Raw genomic sequence first — 24,384 nt, 5'->3', positions numbered from 1 at the left:
CAGTGTAATAAAGTGATTATTTTGTAGTTCTAGCTACAATTTATACATTTTATACTTTATTAAATATGAAAAATCATAGGCGGGGACAGGCCAAAGAACACATTGTTATGAAAATTTGAATTTTGGATTCTCTTTTGTTTTAAATAATATTGTTGAAATAGTTTCAAAACTATTAAATATTATATATTAAAAAAAATATCTAAGTGTTATGTAATAGTTGTCTTTCAGCAACTGGTTGTGATTGCCATTTTGTGGCTGTTTGTTTTTTTGGGACGCAAAAGGCACCGTTTTGGCGGTATGACCCTAATGATGATGCGCTTATGATAAAATATTAGTGACTCAGTGATCTCCAAATGAAGTCACTGGGCAAGATAAAATATCAAGATAAATAAAAATACCTCTTGTGACAGTAACAGAGCACATTATGATAAATCCAAATGACAAAATCAGTCTGATGCTGCTCCCACTAAACTAGCACCCCCTGCAGCTCGTTGGCCACGTGTCTTTGTTAAATTGAAAAGTTTTGGAGGAGAGACACACAATAAAAACTGGTGAGCATTTTACAGTTGTGCAGATTTCCTTTCCACTTTTCCATTAAATTGAAAAGTGCCATACCGAGATACTCGTATTGAAACAGCTCGGTTTAGTTGTTGCTTACCGTGCTTGATAGATGTTGGTACCGCGGGTCATTTATCCCATCACTACCGAGACGATTGTGTACAACTGTGTCACATCCAAATTGCCAAAATGTAATCAAAATATAATCCAAAATACAATAAAGCAACTAGCCATTATTATTATTATTGTTATTACTGAATCCTGCATTGAATTAGTTACAATTGACTATCTTTACATCTTCTGGAGAATAACACCAGGACACCATCTAATGTCACTTATGGACTTTATTGTTTAAAGTTGTTACAAAAGTGTTTGCTGGAAACATTCGTTCGCCTGTAAGCACAAGGAGAAGAGGAACAGTGCATGAGCAGGTGAACTCTGGCAGGACAGACAGAGAGACAGACAAACAGACAAACAAACAGACAGAGACAGACAGGGGCACGCATGGACACAATGAAGAAGCCCTTAATCACTTGGATTCTCCACAAAACAAAGAAACGAAAAAAACAATGGACTGTTCAGAGGTGCCCCCATTAGACCTTAGCTTTTTGTTAATTGGATGTTATGCAGATGGGTGTAAAAGTTTCTCCCTGAGGTGAGCAGTGTGTTGCAGTCCGAGCATTGGGAAGACATTGGTGAAACCGTGTGGACAAATATATTACGGCCTCTCATACATAGACAGTAGTTCCAGAAAATCTTAATTTTTAAATCAACTTTTTTTTTTTTATTGTGTAGCAGTCTGATACTAATCACACACATTTATATAAAGCTAAACTGTCATTCCATTGCTCTCAACTATGGAATTTGAACATTTTCAGTGTCTGACTTCAGCATAACCTATAAATAGATTCATATTTTACTTCCCAAACCCATAGTTAAGTGTCTCACCTTCCCTATAAATGTGTTGCCGCTTCAATCAGAAGTGCTACAATTGAACAACAGTGTAGGTGCTGCTGACTATTAATACTGGAAATGTCAGTATCTGGAAGATTTGAGTTGATTTGTTTAAGCCTTAACGTGGCTTAAACATACTATGTCAGTTCGAATTTGCTCATTTCGCTACATATCTGCAGTACTGTCGCTGATTTGTTTGTAACATTCATTCCTCCACACAGGTTTCCGCTTTAAAGGGCTGGATGCTTACACAGATGCCTTATTTCCCAAATGTATTGCTCTGAAAGTGAAAAGGCCAATGGTGCATGTTGCCTAATGAGGGGGAAGCCAAACTGAAAAGGTAATACACAATACAAAGTCACATCCGAGCTGGGGCGGGGAATAAATACGACAACAGGGTCTGAGAGCAGGACACAAGACAGACGTGATCCTCAGACCAAACTTACAACTGCATCTCCATAATGTACTGTACTGTCAAAATACTCCAGAGCAGGACATTAAGATCTGATAAAGGGTGCTCTCTGCATCATAAATAAACATCTTTGTCAAATCAGCTCTGAGACATTTACACAGGTGCATACTGCAACATGAACAGAAAACTGTATAAACTACAGTCACTTAGTCGTTAGGTGAATACTGTTATGAGACATTTTACCCAGCAGTGTTGATTTGGTTTCTGTGTCTGTGGTTTCATGAAAATATAGACATCTCTTATGCCAAGTGTGAAAAAGCAATACAAAGGCCACTTAAAAATGAGAGACAAAATGTCAGTGTTTTTTACGTTAACAGTCTTCAAAGCAACACTGTATGTGTTAAAGCACTTCACTGTCCTTTTCCTCCCAGTGCATTTGCCGTTAGTCGAGAGGTCCCTGGAAGATGAGTCTGACGTAGCCCTGCTCGCCGCTCAGCTGCTGTGCACAGAATGGACAGGCAGCATGGAAAGTGTGTGTGCCATGAGGCAAAGGGATCTGACTCCAGAAGGAGGCAGTTTTCTCGGAGCACACATGACCACAGGGGTTAAAGGCATGAGTGGGTGGGGCAGCATCCACATAGAAGCCTGCCTCACAGCCCAGCCACAGCGGGACGTATGGGCCTTTGGCCCGGCACATGGGGCACTCCCGGAGCCGGCCCTCACGCCCCTCCCGCTCCTCAAGGTGCCCGCCCCAGTTGTGGTAGCCGTGCACATGTCCGCAGTGCAGATAAACCCAGGGCTGCTTCTCATCAGGAGTGTCCTTGCGTCGCATGGAGGGGAAGGCCAGAGTGTTGAAGCCCACGGGACACTGAGGACGTGCTGCATTGATCTCTTGTCGTAGCGCCTCCAGGTGTTTGAGTGTGGGAGTGCGAGCGAGACCTTCAGCCGTTCTCCACAGCAATGTTGCACCACACAGGTCAATGAGAGAACCATCCACCAGCTCTTGACTCTCAGTCTCCACCTAAGAAGAATAAGCTCATGATCAATTGCATGTAGAGACCCCCTTCTCTACTCTTCCTGCATGACCACAGTTAAATTATGAAGTTGTAGCACATATTAATCCACACTAGGTGGCAGTGTAACACATTTTGATGAAAGGTGAGAGCTAAACAACACAAAGTTACAATCAAACATAAAATGAAATGTTTCCATCAGCCATCAGCGTTTGAACAAACCCACATTTGGATTTGAACTTAATTCAATATGTGGTGGAATAAAGTATGATTATGACTGTCTGAAAATCCAAAGCCTTTTATAGGTTGAAAACATTTTAATATAATCTCAGGATACAAATGGCATTATTATCTGCAACTTCCAGTGAGTGCAGTCTAAATAGTCTCATGAAGCTCAATTGGCCATGCACAATGATAATAAGCTTTCTGCTTCAATGGAAAATTGAAATAGTCAATAACTGTACATTTTAACGGGTTTTTGATAGTGCTACGTAAACCACACACGGCTCTTCTTGATAGTAAAGAGCAGGCAATGTATACAATGTGCAGTTAATTTGTGCAGTGCTGAGCAAGACGGAGCAGGTGGGAGGAGTGATAAAGACTTGGATTTATGCAGTGGGAAACGATATGGCCAGTCAATATTCCTCTAACAGAGTGCCAGCTGTCCACACTGTGCTACAGGTGTGTGTCCCGAGGCCAGTGATCCCCTCTGCAGGCTCTGATGGAGGAAGGACACTGATATTACAGAGACACACTATAGCATGGCCTCATATTGACCGTGGCAATTTACAACGACTGATTCTATGGTTAATAATTTTGTGGTTTCTTTATTTATTTGTGTATGTTATATGTCTTATCTACAAACTACATGAAGTGTTTATAAAAGTAAGTACTTGTCTCTCATCTCACCATCTTCCCTCGCTGCTGGGCGGAGCGTGTTTCTCTCAGTGTGAAGACATTGCCACAGACAGAGATCTCTCTCCAGACACCGGGTTTTGAGTCTTGGCTGAAGCCATGTCGAGGGTGCATCACTAACACACCGTTTGTGGTCAGTCCATCCATTTGACCATCGGAAGTCTTCCACTTAGCAGCTTTCTCCTGAGAACAAGCAAGGTAGTGGAGGTTCATTTGGGGGTTATTTGATGGAAACAGAAAAGGCCTGCTACTACAATGAAAACTGCATTTATTAAGACAACATTTCGATCATAGTGGAACTTGCTCAGGGCATGACCGGAGGAAGATCCACAAGAATCGAAAATTTGTCTTCATGTTGTCTTCAGTGTGCAGGCTTTTTCACTTTTCACTGTAGTGGCCTTGCACCTGGTGTTGTGCGTATATTTTAGCTGCTTGTGGCCATTTGATGATGAAATCTTTTAAAACCGTGCAAATGCAAGCGTAAAGGATCAGGCTGCTAATGTTGCATGCCCATGGGTAAACATGGCACATAACAGAAATTACCCCGAGGAAGATGTTCTTTGAGGAGTCGAAGCCTGCAGCGTAGATGCGAGCGGTGTAAGGCGCAGTGCGCTGGCACATGATGCGACAGGCGAATCTGGAGATGGTGCTTTGGACGGACTGTGTGTCAGTGTTACTCTGACTGCCTGCAATAGTGTCTGTCACCACAAAATCTATGGGGCTCTCTGTGGACCGTCCAATCTGAAACAAGAAGGCATGAAGAAATGAGGGAGACCAAAAACAACTTGTGATAATCCATGCTCTATTTGAGGAGAAAAACAAATCACCTGGAACATGTCGGTATTGCTGTCATGCGTGTACTCCACCACCACCGTCTGCACTCGAGACAGTGTGTAGGAAATGCTGTGCTGGTCTTTGTTACTTATGGCCTGAAGAAGACACAAAGTCAGGATTGTTATGGAATGATTAATAGTCAGAAACTTATGCAACAGCAACTTTCTGACATCTGTTGAATGACTTACATAAAACAACAGACAAAGGAAGGGTGGAGAGTGCAAAGACTGCCATTCTTGTAGTTTTGTTAGTTAAGACCACCCACTGTGATGTTAGGGAGAATCACTATACCGTACCATTTCAATTAAAGTCAATCCAACGAACTTAGTATATGTACAAACGTATATATTTCCATTAACCACAGATGTCGGCCCAAACGTCAGCCACCACTTTCCCTGCTCTCACTTGCTACTTCTATTCCCTGCCTGACACATTAACACTGACAGAAACAGTTTCATAACGGCTTAGCCACTGTGTTACAAACTAGACCTACTGGCTGTTTGCTGCAGGCTGGGTTGCAATAACAGAAATCGTAGACCTTCATTTTAACTAGTGCAATGAAAGGAAACTTCCAAGAAACACAAATGCTCAGTGGTCCCTCTGGTGTGTATGTAAGTGTGGTCACCTTGGCTGCTTGCGGCGAGCAGGCGACGTGGACTGTGCTGGGCTTGACCCCGTTGGCTTTGGGTCTTTTACATAGTGCAAAGCGACTTTTACGTCTGCCTCGGTCCCCGTTCGGCAGGGAACCATTGTACCTGCAAACATACAGGAAAAAGGCAACACGGCGTTATTCTCTGAGCATCTGTGGGAAAAAAGGTCATTGTGGATTATGCACAGAGTATTAATGTGTGTGCCTGAGAACCAAATGAACGCTCCGACAGTACATCTCTACAAAAGCACGTCCTTCTGAACAACAAAGGGGCCCAAACATAACTCCAGAAGGGCAGAGAAAATAAACATACACAGAGCACCATTTAGGCTGATGGAGTGGAGGAGGATAAACAGAGGCGTTTCCTCACACAGAAGGAGACTGTGACGTCGACATCAGTCGCACTGTGCCACTTTGTCTACAGCAGTGTAGCTTTATCCCAGCTCCAAGACAAGAGGGAAGATTAATGCTCTATTAACAATGCAGCCTTCTAGTATGAGTTACTATAATGTGCGCTCCTGTGTTCAGTCAGCATGATTACATTAGTTATGCGGAAAGAACTCATATTTTTGTAAGTGCATAGTTCGGAAAGTTTTGAGTTTTGCATTACAGAATTAGAAAATGACTTAAACTGTTAAACAATGTAAGTGATAATGATATGAAAGATTTATGCATGCCAAAAGTTTCATTTAGGACAAGGACAAGACATTTATTTGAATACGGTGGAGGGAAAGCACATTACATTTTCCTGAACACTGTGGTTGTCAGTAGAAATGACCGAATACTTGATATTTTGCAATGTGCAACACGCAATATTGAACGCATTAAAAATTGTTGTAATGTTTGTAACATAATCCTCTCAGCCGTTTGAAATTGCTGCACTCATTGACAGAGTCCAGCGCAAAAAGGCAGGGCCCAGCCAGCAGCGAAATGTTTGTGTTTGCCTGGTGAGAGAGCGGATCTGTGGGGATCAGACGAGCGCTCGGAGGGTTTACAAGTAACCATGGTGAGCGAGCAGGGCCGCGTCAACGTTTGGGACCAGTAACCATGGCAAGAGCGTAGCCATGGTGAAGTTTAGTCCTAATTCAAAGAGAGGGCAGAGCAAGTCGCTGGAAACAAGTCAAAGTATTGCTGGCAGCACAAAGTCAGGGTCCCACGAGTATGTGCAAGTGTATACATGTATCCAAGTATATTTAGTGTGTGCTTGAGTTAATGGCTGCTGACCGGAGTGGGGAAAAACCTGGTCAAAGCAGACTGAGACACTTTTAATCGTGGTTGAGTAAGGCAACAAACAGTGTGCTCCATCCAAACAGTAGTAAAATAAAGTTGAGCACACGTCAATGACCAAGTGACGGTACAGCTATAAAACCCATAAAGACAGGTTGTGTGGGTAATTGCTGTAGGGTTATTTACTGCAGCTGCTGAAATCACAGTTTGCACAAATCACCATCTTTAGTTACATCAGGGACTGGTTTCAAAGGGTCCAAAATGTTGTAGGTTGCGCAGTACAACCAGCTGTCCCAGCAAACTTTCAGTTAAGTTAAGTGCGTCCGTGTCCACTGGGAGGCTCTAAAGCATGATCAGGCTAAGGCCATTAACACTACAGACAGTGTAGTGTGTTGATCACTCAGTCTAATGTGTTATGAACAAAACAATGTGCTGTTTGTTGACCGAAAAGTCCGGGCTGTAACACATGACGATTGACTGCAGCTCAGTCACATACAAATCTCAGCCATTTCCTTCCTGAAGTACAAGAAAGGGGTCAACGTTTAAGCTTGTAAGTATATCCAAGTATTTAAGGTCAGTGATTTACATGCTGCAACATACAACACTATTGTACATTTAACAGGGTTTGACTCTCGAGACTCTGGGACGATGAGAAAGAGAATCCGCTGTAAAGGGATGGAACTGTGTTTACTGCTCGCTGCATTTTTCCACTGAGGATAATTTCCACGATCAAGTCCCTGACAGCATGGCTGTGGAACGGCACATAAAACAAAGTGTGAGTCAGCTGTGGAAGCAACACAAGAACAGAAAAGTGTCAAGCTCGTGTGTGTGTGTGTGTGTGTGTGTGTGTGTGTGTGTGCGTGCGTGCGTGTGTTAAGGAGACTTTCCGACATGTGCGTTCCTCGGTGCTGGGGCAGGGAGTGGAGTGGAATAGGCCTTTGGGGACTAAACAGGAGACGGACGGTTAAAGGAAGTACTTGAGCATCATGTGAGCGTTTAGGAGAGCAGGATGTGTGATTGCACATCTATGACTTCCACACTACAGACACAGGGAGGGGTGGGTGAGCGGTGTGTGGCCAGGCCTGAAGTTTTATAACCAATCTACACCAAAAATACGAGGTACAACACAAAAGTCACCTTCCCAAGGATACTGCAAATATACTGCAGAGAGAACACTGACAGCACACTCACGTTGACATTTCTGTGCTTTCTTTGTCATTGAGGTAAAAGTGGATGAAGAAGAATGCAACCCTCAGGATTGGCTTTAAATCGCTCAATTACCTCATATGTGCTCAGTAAATGAAGACATGAAAACCAACAGTCATTCATTTCTTGGCATAATTATCACTCAGAAGGCTCTTACCCCAGCACAATGAGCTCTCCGTACTTGACTGGCACTTTGGTGGAGGAGGTGGTGGAGATGGTTTCCTGTTCTGGGGAGTACATTGGGCCGGGCTGTAGGAGGTTTGGAGCAGGAAGAGCTGGAGCAGCCCCAGGGAGGGGGCAGCAGCGGGGGGCCTGGGGGGAGGCAGAGAGGGGAGAGGAAAGGGGGGAGGGTCAGCTCAGCCTCAGCTCATGCCTCATGAGTCCTGGCCTCGCTGCGGCGCTGCTCCTGCCCTGCAAAGTGACAAAGACAGGATTACCACCAGATTAGCGACTTCACCAGGTACACTAAAGTAAAAATGACAGACTTCAGGTGCATTTTGGGCCGGCCTAATTTATTCAAAGTGTCAGTATCTTCAGTTCAGTCATAACTATGGCTGCAGCTAATTCAGGCTGTACAATACATCAGTTTATAAGCAAAGTAATTCTGTCAGAAGCTGGATAATACAAAAGCTCAGTTCAGTTCAGTTTATTGTTTTCCAATAGTTTCAGAGTCACTCAAGTGTGTTATGCATGTTAATAGATTCACACCGACAGATACGTACGCATCACAGCAGCGTATGCAACACTTCCAGGTATGAAAGAAGTTGCGCTCTCACTTGTATGGCATTAATTAACACATAGATTTATATTTAGCAATCACACCGCAATTTCAGCAGAGCGGTGTGAGCGATAGACTCATCTGTCATGTGATCGGAGGCAAGAATCGCAGTCAATGTGTAACAAAAGGAATGTTGAAGCCCGGCACCGCACAAGCCAAAGGCCAGTAGGTCAGTCCGAGCACGTGAACTTTTTTTTTTTGGATACAGATACTTTGACTGTGAATAAAATGCCCTTTGAGGATAATTATAGTTATAGGATGGGGGTCGGGATGTTTTCAAGGCAATATTTTTTAAAATTCATAACAATGAACATGATGTATTTTTGATTGAAAGCAGTACATTTTGAGTTAAATCAATCCAAATAACTAAACATACTATCAAAACAAACATTAATAAACCTGATTTCAAATGTTGGATACTAATTATATCTTGCTAAATAATTATATTTAACGAGAGGTTAAATATTACAAATGCACAGTTGACTTAATGAATCTTAGAACATTGTCTTGCAGTGCCTTAACTTCCCTTGGACTGATATATTTATTTTTATTAATTCTGTAGATCCTGCTCTGTTTGAGTGAATATGAGCAAGAGACTGCTGCACAATTTCCTTCGGGATCAATAAAGTATTTATCTATCTATCGATTTAGCAATTTTAGTCGACTAAAATTTAAGAGAATTATTTTACTAAATCATGACTGCAATTAAGTGACATTTTAGTCCAAACTTAAGATATGTTGTCAAAATGAACACTGTCTTTGCTACTCAATTAAAACTAGTATATGATATTATATTTAGCTGCGTATAACATAATGTTACAATTGCATCAAGTGGGGAGTTTGGGAACCCCGCTCTACAGTTGTTTATGAACACATAGTCAGTTTTACTAATGTTCTGTTTTTTCTTTGAATTTGAACTGATCAGGAAATGGTAGTTTAGTCCCCTTTTAGACCTGGGTCAGCCCTTGTTCAGACCTGGCTGATGTACTGTAATTTCTTAGTGGCATGGCACTAGTTCGAGAACCACGGACTAAGCCTCACACCACAGTACAGTATGGAGTAGGGACGTTATTGTGTTTACCCAGGTTATATCATCTGACCTGTGACGCCCGTTTATTCAGGCACTGCATTGAAGTAGAGTATAATTAATAGTTGTTTGCGTAGAGACAAGCCGGAGGCTCAATAAAACAAATTTGTATGGCATGGCCACACGTGTGCGTGCGTGTGTGTGTGTGTACTTGTAAAAATAACACTGCTTATCACAAAGTCAATGTGGCTTGTTGTATGGACTATCACTTGAACTCATGTTTGCCTCATAAATGTCCTGACAAGAGCAGGACTCTGTGTGTGTGTGTGATCCTGAATAAGCTCTTGGCCTCCGACACACAGTTCATCATGGACTTGTGCCAACTGTTGCTAAGCTACAGATACACAAGTCTGAAAACACAATAGACGGCGCGCCAGGCTCAGAGACGGACTCGGAGAGCACAGGTCGGGAGCGGGACAGTGCGCTGATGACAGCAGGAGGGCCAAGGCACTCGTAAAAGTTTACAGCAAAAAGGCACGAAGTGAACGCAGCACCTGCCGTCCCCACTGGCCACAGTAGCGCAACAGATGAGCGGCAAATGTGCGTGAAATAAACATGCACACACACACAGGCTGCATGGAAACACAAAAAAACAAGTGAGCCAAGCAGCTGCAGCGTGGTCATAAAGAAGCCGGGGTAACTGCAATTTAAACTGTCAGATTTGGTGGAAAAGGACATAACGATCCGCTTTTGCCATATGCTCTGTAGAGGCGAGTAAAACGAATAATGTTTGAGATTGTCCAGGCTCAGAGATGAAAACAGAGGCAAGCGAAGAGGGTTTCTGGTTAGGGCCTTGAATCATTAAAAAGGAATTTTATAAAATGTTATTTATTTGTTCATTTGGTCAGGACAGTACATGAAAACACGGCATACTTTGGATTACAATTCCCCCAAAAATCCCTCACCAGTGCACTTGAATACATTTTTGATCAATGGTGTCAAACTATGAGTAACAGCTGTAAACATGTTTAAGGCATTTTTCTCAAATGATCGGTTAGCAAACAAAACCGGTTAGAACATCAGTGCTCCTGTCCGCATCAGCACAGCTCTCACTTGTTACCTAACCTTTGCGACACATTCGCAGAGACATGTAGGTCGAGGAGGAGCGCACAGAGCGAAGCCGCGGGGGGGCATTTAGGTTTAAACTTGTGGCTCATGTGTCCCACAGCTTTAGAAGAGCTGAACAAAACTGCATCACAAACCATCCCCTGTTTTTCTGCATTGCTGAAGGTGTCCCGAGAGACATCCAACACAATTTCCCACACAGAGAGCCCAGAAAAAAAACCTTTATGGATTCTTTTTTAGCTTACACAATGCTAGCCATAACATTCAACTTTGTTGGGCTATGGACAATGTTCTATGGTAGCATTTCATTTGACCAACATTTGATCTCTAACTCTGAAGTAAGTATAATAATCCAAATTGATAACACATTGAAGAAGATAAGAGGAAAAGCGTGCGGTACTCGTTGTGGTCTGTGTGATCTCTGCCAGATCCTTTCATCTCAAAGGTCAGGAGACAGTTTGCCGCGGTATTACAGGACGTGAGTGTGCGTTTTTACAGCGCATTAAGTCTTTCATGTTTGCCATGTTCAGTGTTAATTGAAACTTTAGAGCAACATTCAAACGACTGTGATCAAGATAACATGCTTTACACTTCCCCGTTCTCAACAGCTCTCACTCAAGCCTGGAACCAGCCCAACAGGTGTCATGTGAACGGACTCAGCAGAATCCAAAGCTCTAAATAGTTGTTTTTGGATCATTTTGACCGACCATTTAGCCACACGAGGGTACTAAACCCCAACAATATTCCATACAGAACAAAAGGATTAATGGAGAGCTTGGACTTATTAAGAAGTATCCAGACAAGCTCGCTCAGCTGATTCACCCCAGGTCTATGGGTGGCCCTCCAACAAAACCTTGTTGGGAAACTTGTAAATGGGTCAAAACGACTTCCACAGTATTATTTCACCCAAGACATATAACAAATACAATATTGTTGTTTATATTGGTTAAAAACATGAACATATTGTTTACATTAGGTTTAATACATTGGGCTTATGACGAAGCGACATATCTAGTGTGTCTTCAAAGGAACAGGCCACCGTTTATCCATACTGAGGTATGTTCTTACTTGAGCTTAGACGAGTTGACGCGTGCTTGTCTGGTCTGTATGTAAGGACACATCTCAGTTTGGAAAAACGGCGGCCTGTTCCTTTAAAGAATGCAAATGTATAATTTAAGACGAAAGCTCACGTGTTAAGGAACATTGCAAATTGGCTGTGACTGAGGCCAACAACTGAACAAAGTGGGCTCCTTTCAAACTGACGCTAATATGCGATCAATCTTCTGGGCCTCAGTGCGTGGGCAGAGACTCCATCACGTCAATACATCAAGCATTTAGTTCAGTGACAAACACCAGCTGCTGCAGCGCGGAGCAGACGGCCCACATGTGAACGCACAGTCACTGAATCTGAATGGAGACAGTGGGGAAACAAACACAGAGTTAACTTTAATGACAAACAGGCCTCGTGGACCAATTGTCTGTTGGTTGATTTCTCTTCAATGTTTGAGACCATTAAAATTGCTATTTTGATTGAGGCTAGCCTAGCTGGTGGCCTTAAAGCTCCAGCTGGAAAAATAAATGACAGAGAGAGGAGTAATAGAGGAACAAGAAATGTCCTAAATGGCATTATGCAAAAGGCTCAACCCCAGGCCATTGAGAAAGTGAATGGATCTATTTGTCATGGCTGATTAAGGAAACAAAGCACATTAATTATTCATAAAGCAGTCATTCAGACATCAACCGCGTGGACACAGACAAAACATTCAGAGTTCTTCCTTGTTGCCGCAGTGCCTTTTATTAAACTTTTCCAAATGGTGACTAAATAGGTGCATAATGCATCACATCATGGGGAGATTTTATAGAGGGGAGAGGAGGCTGGAGCTAACCATAAACCTAAACTTCGCAAGTGGAGCTTGTTTAAAGCATGTTTATATATCTTAACTGCACTCAATAAAAAGGCAGGACACGTGTTAACCCTGCAAATTATGGTCAAGTTGTTCCGTTGGGCTGGAGAGTGTGGGAGGCAGGCATAGTACATCTGGCCATTCGAGTTCTCTTTGTGACTTGTAATGTAGCGCATATGTAGGCGTGAGCTCATTTACCAATGCGCTCGGGGATAGGGGGTAACAAGAGCGTGTGCCAAGAAACTGATTCATAAAGCACATACTGAACAATAGGCAATTCTTTCTTATAGTATAAAACGTCCGATGCAAAAAGGAGCAGGAGGAATGAGGATTCTTAGCCTATAACGCTGACATCAACCACAACTGCTTTCATGTTAATGCATAAACATACTTCTTAAATAGGAATGATTGTTGTTTGTAATACACATGAGGCCATTGCAGCAGCGCATGTCAGAACGATCCCTTTAATTGGAGCTGAGACCCAACAAAAGATGACCTCTTGACAACATTTTCAGAAAGGTCAGTACAGTAAAATGGGAAACGATAAGATCAAGACTCAATAAGCCAGAGGCAGAAAGCACAAGGAAGGTCAGACTTTGTGTATTATACTGAGTAACAAATTCATCTGCTGCCTTTTCCTTCTCGTTCTCTGTCAACAACAAATATTTGGCTTTGACTTTGAACCCGTGGCGTCCCGGGTTCACACGTTGTTAGACAAAAGACTGGTCTGTAGGCAGCAGACTCCAAAGAGATTGTCAGTGTGTGTCAATGCACAGGAAGTCCCAATTCCCTGCCCACTCAGACAGACGTACTGCTGCTGCTCAGTGCTCCCTGGAGAGGCGTCGATGCTGCGCTCTTGGACACAGACGTGCGTGGTCAACAGGAGAGGGGTGGGCACTCTAAGAATCACATCTGTATTTGGGGTTATTGTATCATTCTTAGAAAACGAATGGGAAAAATAATGCTGCAGAGCTTTCCTTACAAGTGATAACCTCAGCAGACTGTTTGTTATTGCTAATCTTTTAGGATGCAGTACTATACCCTTGGAATCAGAGGAAACCCCTCTCTGCTCTGCTGCACATGGCTGTTAGGCCAATGTCAAACTCTTGCGGCCACTGCTTCAGAAAAATGGCAGATGGTTACTGAAATTATTATTACATTACTTGACTGTGGCCTACCTAAATCACAATGGTATTCCTGTTAATTGGTTTGAACTAAATTTATTGAATTACTGGATCATAAAGGCATTACAAGAAATACAATACTGTGTGGTGACTGGCCTATCTGCAGTCCACACAAGTCTGCAGCTACACCATGACTAAAGCCTCAGCGCTGAAGTGAAAGCGCACATGTGAGCATCTTATGGTCAAAGCCTCGGCTATGGCGGAAACAGAGGAGGCTGGTAACAAGGGTGATTACGGTAATCCAGCTGGCCCAGTGCCAAACACTTGCCCTGCGGAAGAGTTGCCACAACAATACTCACACTTGTCAGCTATAAACAGCAAGGCCTGAAATATGTGGAGCAGGTCAGCCCAAGGACCGGGGCAGTGGAGACACAGTGAGGAATGTAAACCTGAACAGCGCTGTTGACAGCAGATGTGAGAACAGAGAGGAGAGGGCATCCTCACTGACTTCAGCTCGTGAGTCATCTGTGAGGGCAGAAACACAACAAAGAAAGCACCACCATGCCTTTGGTGCATGCTCTGTTCTAAACAGTCCACATCTTCACATCAGAAACATACTGAAGCTGTGGCAGGGCTAAGGACTTCGTTCACAGTGAGCAGCATATGACAGAGGCTCATACAGAGAGCTTTTCAGACATAAAAGGAAGCACATTTTATTTTCAATTCATAAACAACAAAGACAAATGTTAAAAGGAGAGAAAAAAGGAACGCTTTGTCTTCTTTTTGTCAACCGCATGTTTGTCCATTCTGTATAGCTCATTAATATTATTAATTACAGTAAGTTGTGTTGAACAAACAAAATTACGCAGAACAACAAGAAGGCTTGTTCTGAGGGGTGTCAAGCAGCCAACAGGTTTTCCTCAAACTAAGCCTCACTCCAAACAGACTGATACTGATAAGAGGAGAAACAGGACACAGCTCCAGTTACATCCTCATCAATGATTCAGAGGCGCCAACACAGACCAACTCCAGGCCAGCGCAACAGACCACAGCCAGTGCTCACTATGGACACACCACATACTCCACACGCCTCCAACAGCAACACACACATTTGTTTGGGATGGCTGCAAGTTACTAGCTTCCGACATGTTGACTTGAGGCCCTGCACTGCACCATTTACGGAGACTTGAACAGATTTCATGATTGGGGCCAGCAGGTAGTGATATTTTCATCATGCCAGATGTTTCATTGCCATCTGGTTTTAGGCGTGGAGCTATGAGGTGTGCCATGGAGAACCATAACATTCAGAGTTTGTATACAAGTGTATTCATATACAGTATCTAGTATAGGCTACATCAACTTCAAGGCTAGGACTCACTGTGGTCGCCTGCATTTGAATACATTTAAAAATATTTGCCCCAGGCTTGTTTAACAAAGACCTCCTTGGTTTTCATTTGCTGTTGACAGGTACTTCTGTAATGATAAGCCTCATTAACGGTTTTAAACATATTAACGGTTATTAAATATCCTTATATAATATGTCTAGGCTGAGGCCCAAGCCCCAGATTCATTCCAAACAGGGTGGACACATAATAAAGCAGGACACAATCCGTGGAGAATTGATAACATGAAAGCAAGAAAGTGCATAGACCGCTGTATAGAGAGAGATTATGAAGAGCGGAGATGTACAAAACATTCAGGAAACCACTGAGATAGCATCAATGAAAAACAAGAAGCTTTCGCTCCTGTTTGTGTAAACCAGGGTTTCTACACGTGGCAGAAAGTCAAATTTAATGCTTTCTATTGCTCCTGTAATGTCTAAATACTATATTTTTAATGCCACAAATGCAAAAAAAAATCTTGGCTTTTTTCAGTTAGCAAGATTTTTGCAGGGGAATGAGGGGAAATGTTGGAATTCAAAGCTAAATTAAACACAATGTGCAATTTTTTAGCACAAGGTTAGGTAAAATTACAGTCAGAACTTCAGCTTGATTTTGAAATCCGTGCAGTAATATCTTCACTTTATTGTGCGGACGCCAAACTACTTCTGGTATTATTACCCCGTACAATATAGTTTCCCCTTTTGTCCGCTTATAAAATCCACATTGTTTAATTTTGTGTGATTACACTTTTGTAGTGAAAACGTGGAAGAGCTTGGTAGCTTCTATCTTGACCTCGTTTGGAGCTATAGTGGAGAGGGGGAGAGGCTAAATGCTAACGCCGTCTGCCTTGTGTTTACGTGATTGAAGGCACCGGTGAAGACCAGACAGGTACTAAAAAACTCGTCTAAGCTAAGGTAAGAACATATCTCAGTATGTAAAAACAGTGGCCTATTCCTTCAAGACCAGAGTTTTTGTGTTTTTAACATGCCATTGTTCTGGGTTCTCTGGACCCAAACAGGGTGAAGTTAGAAGCAAGCAAGCTCTTCCATGTTTTTCCTATTTAAATACGGATCCAAGTAGAGTTACACAAAATTAAGCATGTCTATTTTCTAAGCGGATATAATGGGGTTCTACATTGGAGCACTTAGACGTCCATGCAGTAATATCTTCACTCCTAAAGAATTCTGATATCACTGATATTACTTAAAACGTGTTATTAGGCCGTAGAATATAGTAATGTTCAATTTTGTGTGATTGTACTTGGATCGTGTAACTACGTGGAGGAGTTTGGTTGCTTTCTAACTTCACCCCTGTTTGGGTCCATAGGAATATGCTGGGTTAGGCAAAATGCTAACAACGCCTTTGTTTTTTTTTTGCGTGACTGAGCGCAGGACCAAGACAGGTACGCATCAACTCGTCGAAGCTCAGGTAAGAACATATCTCAGTATGGAAAAACGTTGACCTGTTCCTTTAAAGTTTAAGGCATTCATTTTGGTATAATTAATTTAATGCTTTTTAGTGCCCCGCTGAAACCCAGTAAAAAAACCCGCAAATGCTTATTTTGCTTTTGATGACAGAGCAAAGTCTTACGGTTTGAAATACTGTGGCTGGACATGGTCAGCACAGGAATTGTTTTAACCCAGAACGATTCCAAGTTCCAACACATAAAACTGAGGTAAAAGTTTTAAAACCGTGGTAGAAATAAACTAGCCACTTTTCTGCTTCCATGCAAAGCTCAGTGGCAGCACAACAATTCTGTTTTTTCAAGGAACATTGGAGGGAAAGCAAAAACGGTTTAGAATGACTTGAGCTATGTTTTCACGTACCTGGCCATTTTCACAGATACTGTATTCACATAATCAGACGGATGTAGACCATCACAAATTTGATGAAAAATGGAAAAACAACAGCTAAAATTGGGTCTCCCCCAGGAAGACAGTGGAAAATAGCACCAGGTTTAATAACCTGTTCTCTGTTCTCGCCATACCTCAAAGAAACGCGGTGCTGTAAAAACGTGCCCACTGTCTGACCCACTTTCCATCACAGACGTAATCTCCTCAAACTTCATTCTGTTCACCGGAGCAGGGAGCAGAGTGTACAGCAGGCAGAACGGGTTGGATGTGCCCACATTGCACTGGGCTAAGGGACCCGGACCGATAACACTGACACTGCAACACTACACAATGTACAGTAAGCAGGTACTTTACTTTTGTATTTGGTACTGAACCCCTAAAGGATTTCTTACATGTTATTCAAGATACATCATGATTTAAACTGAACAGGAAAATAATGTTACTGGGTAGTAACAAAGCGATTAAATCCATGATAACCAACATTTTATTATTAGGCCCAAGCAAAGAACATGCAGTGTCCTGCGAGGGACTCATCAAAATCAGACTCACGTCTGGAACCCGAAATCACAAGAATTCAAGTAGCAACTAGCAAATAGTATGCAAGTAACAGGTAAATAATAAAAAAGGGCTCTGTGGCCCTAAAACAGACAGTTTACATGGGGCCTAAAGGACCCCAACCAGAAGAGATGTCAACGTACAAAGGTGACATTGGCCAGGGACATAGACCACGTCAGGACATGTAAAAAATGTAAATATGGCCCCCGCCCTAAACTCTACAGGAACACTTTCAGACAAGACTGAAAGTTCATCATTACAGCTGTGAATAGATGTATTAAATGAACTCAATACGTTCCCGTCCCCTTTGGCTCACTGCCCGTTTCAATAGTGGCTGTTCCAGAAAGAGTGTGAGAAAAGGGCGGTTATTATCATTATTAACTAATGCAAGTTGTAATCTCCATCACAGATAGGTTTACTAATGTTTGAAGTGGTCAACCATATGATCTTGTTTATATGTTTCAATAACAACACAATACTTTTTTCAACCTTCCTCACAAAGTGAGCAGTCACTGAACAGGAAAGAGCGCAAGTGTGAGTCCAGGTCTTGTGCTCCTGTAGTCTGAGGACGGGGCAGAGCTACCACTGGGCCTCCATAAAGTCGTCAGCGGAGCTTCTGCTCACTGTCTGACACCATCGGCTCTAGTTTCCTCCTGAAACTGAGACCCGAGCACGACCCACAGTGCATAGGCAACACACACACTGTGCTCAAGTCAAACAAAACAGCTTCACTACTTCACTACGAATGTACCTTAATGTTTGTTGTACCCCTGAGTTAAAATATTCTGTGCGTCCAGGAATGGCAACAGAGCTGCAATCTGAGCTCCCCAAAGGTATAGAGTCCAGATTTGTTTTCCCATTTACATCAGATAAGAATACCTTTTACCTTACCTTCCTGTAAAATAGACTACATGCAATGCATTTTAAAGAGATTGACAGCTGCTTTATCAGCAGCAATGTTTATAGACCAATATTCTGTCTGAATATATTTGCAACAACACAAGAAACGTCACAATAGGATCTAGATCCACCAGTGTCCATATCACATCATCACTACCCAACCCGCCTGACAGGAGAGTCTAGGCTGAGGTACTGAGAGCCAGCATCAGATGACAGATAAGATGAGTAGTGAGAGAACACAGGGGTGCCATTAACAAATAATATTAAGAAGTGCATTAGCTTAAATCCTTTTCAGACAATGACTGAGACGGTACATGGTCGGCCTATGAAAACATATCGTAAACTAAAAACACAGACTACGTTATAATCCAATCAAAAACGCTAATGCTAAAAATATAGAATTTATGCAGATAAAAACTGTAAATGAATGCAACATAGTGAAAATTAAAATGCACTGAATATCCCAAAGTTGGCTGAAAAAAGCAGGACAAAAGGACAAAGCAGCTGACCACATGAAACTGGACAGTAACTCCTCGCGCTGGATTAGTATTTACGTCGTAACGCAGTAATGACACAGCGTTACTTATTAATAGACAAAGGTATATTAGTGTGTACTTACTGCGAACACAATGATGGGTCCCTTTATTCCCTATCTCTGATGTGGCCACAGTCTTGTGTTAGCCACAGCTGCTGGCTTCTCCGAACTTGCTGAGGCTAGCAGGCTAGCTAACAATTAACCGGTAAAAAAAAATGAAAAAAAGAAAAGATTGTGTCTTTATTTTATCCGCTACAAGCTGCCTTACCCATAAAAGAAAACAAAGGCGTGCCACGTAAATAGTCAGTTGAAGGTTGAGATCTTTGGATTGCTATCCTTGTTATTGTAAGTTTTAAATGGTCTCCTTTGAGAAAATATCCAGTGTGCTTGATTTAAATGACAGTCTCCGCGAGCGCTGTCCTTTGTTGTGAGCATCTCAACGTAAACACTGAGCAGACTTCGCTGAGCGTACGTTGTGGGCGGAGCTAATGGAAAAAACATGATGACGCTTCCAAAAAGCATTATGGGATATGAAGTTAAGCAGGTGACAATTTTATGTGCACTGTAATTTTTAACCTGCTTTACTTTTGTTTTTGATCACCAAATTCAAATTGCTCTGCTAATTACAGCATTACAAAGTACATACAGATAATAAAACTGTGCACTATTCTGTCCGTGTACAGAAAAAAAAATATAGGCTGGTTATTTTAGTCTTGTCTTGTACACAAAACCAAAAAAAAGCCTATACTTTTTTTTTTATTGATTTATTGATTGATTGATAGATTACAATGTTCCCTTTGCAATTTCCAAACCATCTTGCTATGCACTTTTCATATCCAAATGAAGAGTCTATTCTTTGTAGTATCTTCTTTGTCCGTATACAAAGCCATTCAATTGCAATATTACTGCGTAGACATAAAATCTAATGCAATGAGAACTCTGTTAGCTCTCTTAACAAGAACATTTGCACACTGCTACACAGATCTATAACTTGCATAATCCTCACTCATTTTAATCTGTGTTTAACCCTGATGTTTACATCGCTATGGTTACAGCACCAACACCACTCCTGGACGTTTCCAGTGGTGGAAGTTGCAGACACACCTTCCTTTGATTCTCAGGGTGAAATACTGCTCCGGCCAGTTCCATTTTGATGGATGTTTTGACATATGCTTCTCTTTCCAAGGGCCAATGGGCTGCAGATCTGTGTGAAGCGTCAGGAAATTATGAAAAATTGAACAGTGAGGTGCATAGTTGGACCCTATGGACTAAGTGCAACACAATGTGCTTTTTAAATTACCTTTCATGCATTACATCTATGTAAAAACATATGCAAAAAATCTGATACTAATCTACATTTCTGTAATTCATAATAACATTATACATTGTATTTCTATAATCCATACAGCACATGTCCACAGTATAAAAAAACAACAGCCAAGTTGGATCGCAATTAAACATTTTGATTTAAATAGACTCACTAAGAAATGGGTATTCATATGGTATTGTGCTTGGTTATAGTGGAGTTTTCTAAATGTAATAAAGCGAGTTGGATAAAACTATTATCCTGGAGCCATGTGATGGTAAGACTGGTGTAATATATGACATCGCACTAAGGGCAGTGTGTTCTCAGGGAGACTTTACTTGTGTGTTGTTGTTGTTGTGAGATTAGGCCCAAACATAGCAACAGCTGGAGTGAGCAGGAGTCAAGACGGCAGCGTGGAGAGGTGTGTGACAGGGCTCTGTGATAGAAACATGCTGTGCTCATGTGTAGCCAAATATTAAATAACACTACTGTCCCGTGTGTGAGGGCCGAGTCGAGCAGTGTTGTCATGCTGCCATGGTGACAGTAACCATGTGCAGAATAATGTTTACAGAATGTTTAGCATATCACAAACCAGGCACACGGGCCGACCAGACCAGATGAATTACATGTAGGAGTGTGTTGTCTTTAAACTGACACATCAAATCTTACCATTGTTTGGTCTTGTTGGTCCTCATTGTATAAAGAAAAATACTGACCCACACATGACCAGACTCATTGTTGAAAACTGCAGTTGAAAATAACTTGTAACATTAGATATCACTTTAATGCAAACTTTACATTCTTAGAATATTATTGGAGTCTATAGACTATAGAATTACATAAGGAAAAATAACACAATCCAGATCCAGGTTGGATTTGCCAAGCCAACCAACGTAGTTTAGAAAAGTATGAAATGCATGTTGATGAATTTTTAAAATTTAAACTCATTTAAAAGCAATTGTAAGGCAGAAGTGTTTTTTTTGTTTGTTTGTTTGTTTGTTTGTTTATTTTTCTAAACAGAAATAAAATGTAAATAGTTTCCATTTTTATTCAAGCATTTTATGCTAAAAGATGAACGCAGGCTTTTACTTTTCTCCTCATGGGAAAACGTACCGTGTCATTACAGAAAAGCTTGGTCGCTATAAATTCCCAAACACACTGTCCCATGAGGCTCTTGTGAGGTGTCATTGTGTGTAATTGCAATTGTCATTGGCTATAATTAGGAAGAGTTTGTTCTGTGCCGCTGTAATTGGCTGCAGAGAGACAGACACTCTCATTTCACTAAATAGTTTTAATAGTAGCCTGTCAGAGAAGTACTTATTTACATGGTCACATGAAGTATACTACGTGGACTTTTAGAGAAATCTGTCACAGTGTGAAGAATGGACATAAAATAGAAAGATGCAAGATTAATCAGACATGGGGCAGAATAAAACACAGAATATACCAGATTTTAGCCGGAGGTATACAGTGCCTCTCTCAAGTATTCATACACCTTGGACTTTTGCACATTTTGTCATGTTTACAACCCTAAACATAAAGATTTTATTTTGATTTTTTTACTGAACGTTCCCACACAAGTAACAGACAACTGTGAAGTGAAAGCAAAATGATACATGATTCTGTTATTTTTCAAAAAATAGAAAAGTGAAAAGTGGGGCGTGCATAAGTATTCATACAGCATTTTTCTGAGTGCATTAAATTGCCTTTATAACATTCCTAATGACTGCAGAATGTTCACACCTTGGCCTAACGGTTAAATAGAGGCCACCTGTGTGTAATCTACTCTCAGTATAATTTCAGCTGTTCTTTTAGGCCCTCAGAGCTGTGGTCGGAGTGTATTGGTCACTAAACAACATCATGAAGGCCAAGGAGCACCAGAGAGGTCAGGGATAAAGCTGTGGAGAAGTTTAAAGCAGCATTAAGTTATACAAAGATTTCCCAAGATTTAAACATCTCCCGGAGCACTGTTCAATCCATCATTCGGAAATGGAAAGAGTACAGCACCACTGTCAACTTACCAAGACACGGCTGGTCACGTAAACTAACAAACTGAACAAGGAGAGCACTGGTGAGAAATGCAACCAAGTGCCCCAAGATAACTCTGGAGGAGCTGTGAAGTCCTGCCGCTGAGCTGGGGGAATCTGTGCATGGGACAACTATAAGTCTTACTCTACACAAATCTGGCCTTCATGGACGAGTGGAAGAAGAAAGCCATTATTGAAAGGAGGCCATAAGAAATCCCTTTTGAAGTTTGCTAGAAGTCATATGGAGGACACAGCTCCATGTGGAAGAAGGAGCTTTGGTCAGATGAGACAAAAATTGAACTTTTTGGCCCAAATGCAAAACGTTATGTATGGAGCAAACCTAACACTGCTCATCGTCCTGAGTGCACCATCCCCAGTGTCAAATATACGGGGGGGAGCATCATGCTGTGGGGCTGCTTTTCCTCAGCGGGGACTGGGGAGATTGTAAGAATAGTTGGGAAGATGGATGGAGCCAAATACAGAGACATTTTGGAGGAAAACCTGCTGGAGTCAGCAAGAGAACTGAGGCTGGGGCGGAGATTCACCTTCCAGCAGGACAATGACCCTAAACACAAAGCTAAATCTACAATGGAATGGTTCAATAAAAACATATTAATGTGTTAGAATGGCCCAGTCAAAGTCCTGACCTAAATCCTATTGAAAATCTGTGGAAAGGTCTGAAAACTGCTGTTCACAAACGCTCTCCTTCTAATGTGACAGAGCTTGAGTTGTTTTGTAAAGAGGAATGGGCTAAAATGTCAGTCTCTACATGTGCTAATCTTGTAGAGTCAAACCCCAAAAGACTTGTGCTGTTATTACAGCAAAAGGGGGTTCCACAAAGTATTCATGCATGCTGTATGAATACTTTTCGGTTTTCTATTTTTTGAAAAATAACAGAATCATGTATCATTTTGCTTTCACTTCACGGTTGTTGGTTACTTGTGTGTGATTGTTCAGTAAAAAAATAAAAATAACATCTTTATGTTTAGGGTTGTAAACATGACAAAATGTGCAAAAGTTCAAGGTGTATGAATACTTTCGAGAGGCACTGTAGGTTGCTGAAGCAATGCAGTCTAACAGTACAGAAATGGTTATAAAACCTGTAGCTTGGGATACTAGTAGTGCTCCAATACTTGCTCCCAAAAGGTTTACATTTAAATATAAACTTGAGTCAAATTAGAGTATTTGATTAAAACCAAAGCAGTGAGTTCTGAACACATTGGTCACAATCTGCAAATATTTAGGTGACAAAGCATTCAGAGAAAACTGAATTCTGGTGCTGCATCTAAAAAAACATTTTATCTCATTTAAATTTATCTGCACTTTTAATGTAGCAAATTAATGATTATATGTTTTGTAGATTGATTTTATCTGCCTTCTTGTAATTTTATGTAACTGTGAAGCACTTTGAATTGTACAAATTGCTCCACAAATAAACTTGCCTTGTCTTGCCTGTTTATAAAATCAATTTATTTGATCAGTATTTTATTTTATTTTGAGATTGACCGATTGCTAGCTTGAAAAAGGCGCATGGTGAAGCTTTCTGGCACCTCTCGATAGCATGTACAATATTTCATAAAATATGTTAATTCTCCGTATTTGTTATTTCTGTTACACATATAACCCCTTCTTAGCAGAAGATGTTTAAGAGAATTCTTTACAAAATGATTATTTAAATAATAGACATTAATTTTCTTTCTTTGAAACATCATCTTGGCTAATAAAAGAGTAGGTTGGACTTCACCACAGTCCCAAAGTTTATCATTTATCCTCAGAAAAAAACGTTTTTTGTTGTTGTTGAGACTCCTGGTATAATGAATGAACAAGTACTTTGCAGGTTTAGTTTTGGATTGCTCTTACAGGGAGAGTAAGTGCAAAAGTCGGGTGAAGACGGGAATCATGTGAATCAAAGGCAGCTGCCTTGCAGTCGTCATGGTAACATAAAACACAATGATGCAAGGAAGTCATTAAAGCAAATCTGTCTGAGCGAAGCCTCGGGCTGCAGGTAACTACAGAATTACTGCAGATACTTCACTATGAAATGCTGAGGAGACATGGGGCATATTTCTCAACAAAGTTTATTGTTTCAAAACATTACAT

The 24,384-nt window shown here is 41.4% G+C and overlaps 1 protein-coding gene across 1 annotated transcript; it reads right to left on the bottom strand.

Annotated features, from left to right (window-relative positions):
• Positions 1 to 1,546: 1,546 nt before the first annotated feature.
• peli1b (pellino E3 ubiquitin protein ligase 1b) lies at positions 1,547 to 19,396 on the bottom strand. Its single transcript, XM_079559461.1, has 8 exons — positions 19,220 to 19,396; positions 19,036 to 19,142; positions 7,926 to 8,179; positions 5,312 to 5,441; positions 4,680 to 4,781; positions 4,396 to 4,593; positions 3,847 to 4,035; positions 1,547 to 2,945 (listed from the first exon to the last, which is right to left on the bottom strand). Exons 3-8 carry the CDS (start codon positions 8,006 to 8,008, stop codon positions 2,367 to 2,369), a joined length of 1,281 nt encoding a protein of 426 aa, XP_079415587.1. The 5' UTR covers positions 8,009 to 8,179; positions 19,036 to 19,142; positions 19,220 to 19,396; the 3' UTR covers positions 1,547 to 2,366.
• Positions 19,397 to 24,384: the final 4,988 nt, after the last annotated feature.

The sequence above is a fragment of the Gobius niger genome, assembly GCF_951799975.1.
Source record: "Gobius niger genome assembly, chromosome: 7".
Lineage (NCBI taxonomy): Eukaryota > Metazoa > Chordata > Actinopteri > Gobiiformes > Gobiidae > Gobius > Gobius niger.
The sequence above is the reverse complement of the archived record's forward strand: the minus strand, read 5'-3'. Positions and strand labels throughout refer to the sequence as shown.

Coding starts and splice junctions, on each gene's coding strand:
- peli1b (XM_079559461.1), bottom strand. CDS start 8,008: ATGTACTCCCCAGAACAGGAAACCATCTCCACCACCTCCTCCACCAAA. Junction 5,442..7,925: donor GGAGAGCTCATTGTGCTGGG/GTAAGAGCCTTC, acceptor GTATGTTTGCAG/GTACAATGGTTCCCTGCCGA. Junction 4,594..4,679: donor GCAATACCGACATGTTCCAG/GTGATTTGTTTT, acceptor TTCTTGTTTCAG/ATTGGACGGTCCACAGAGAG.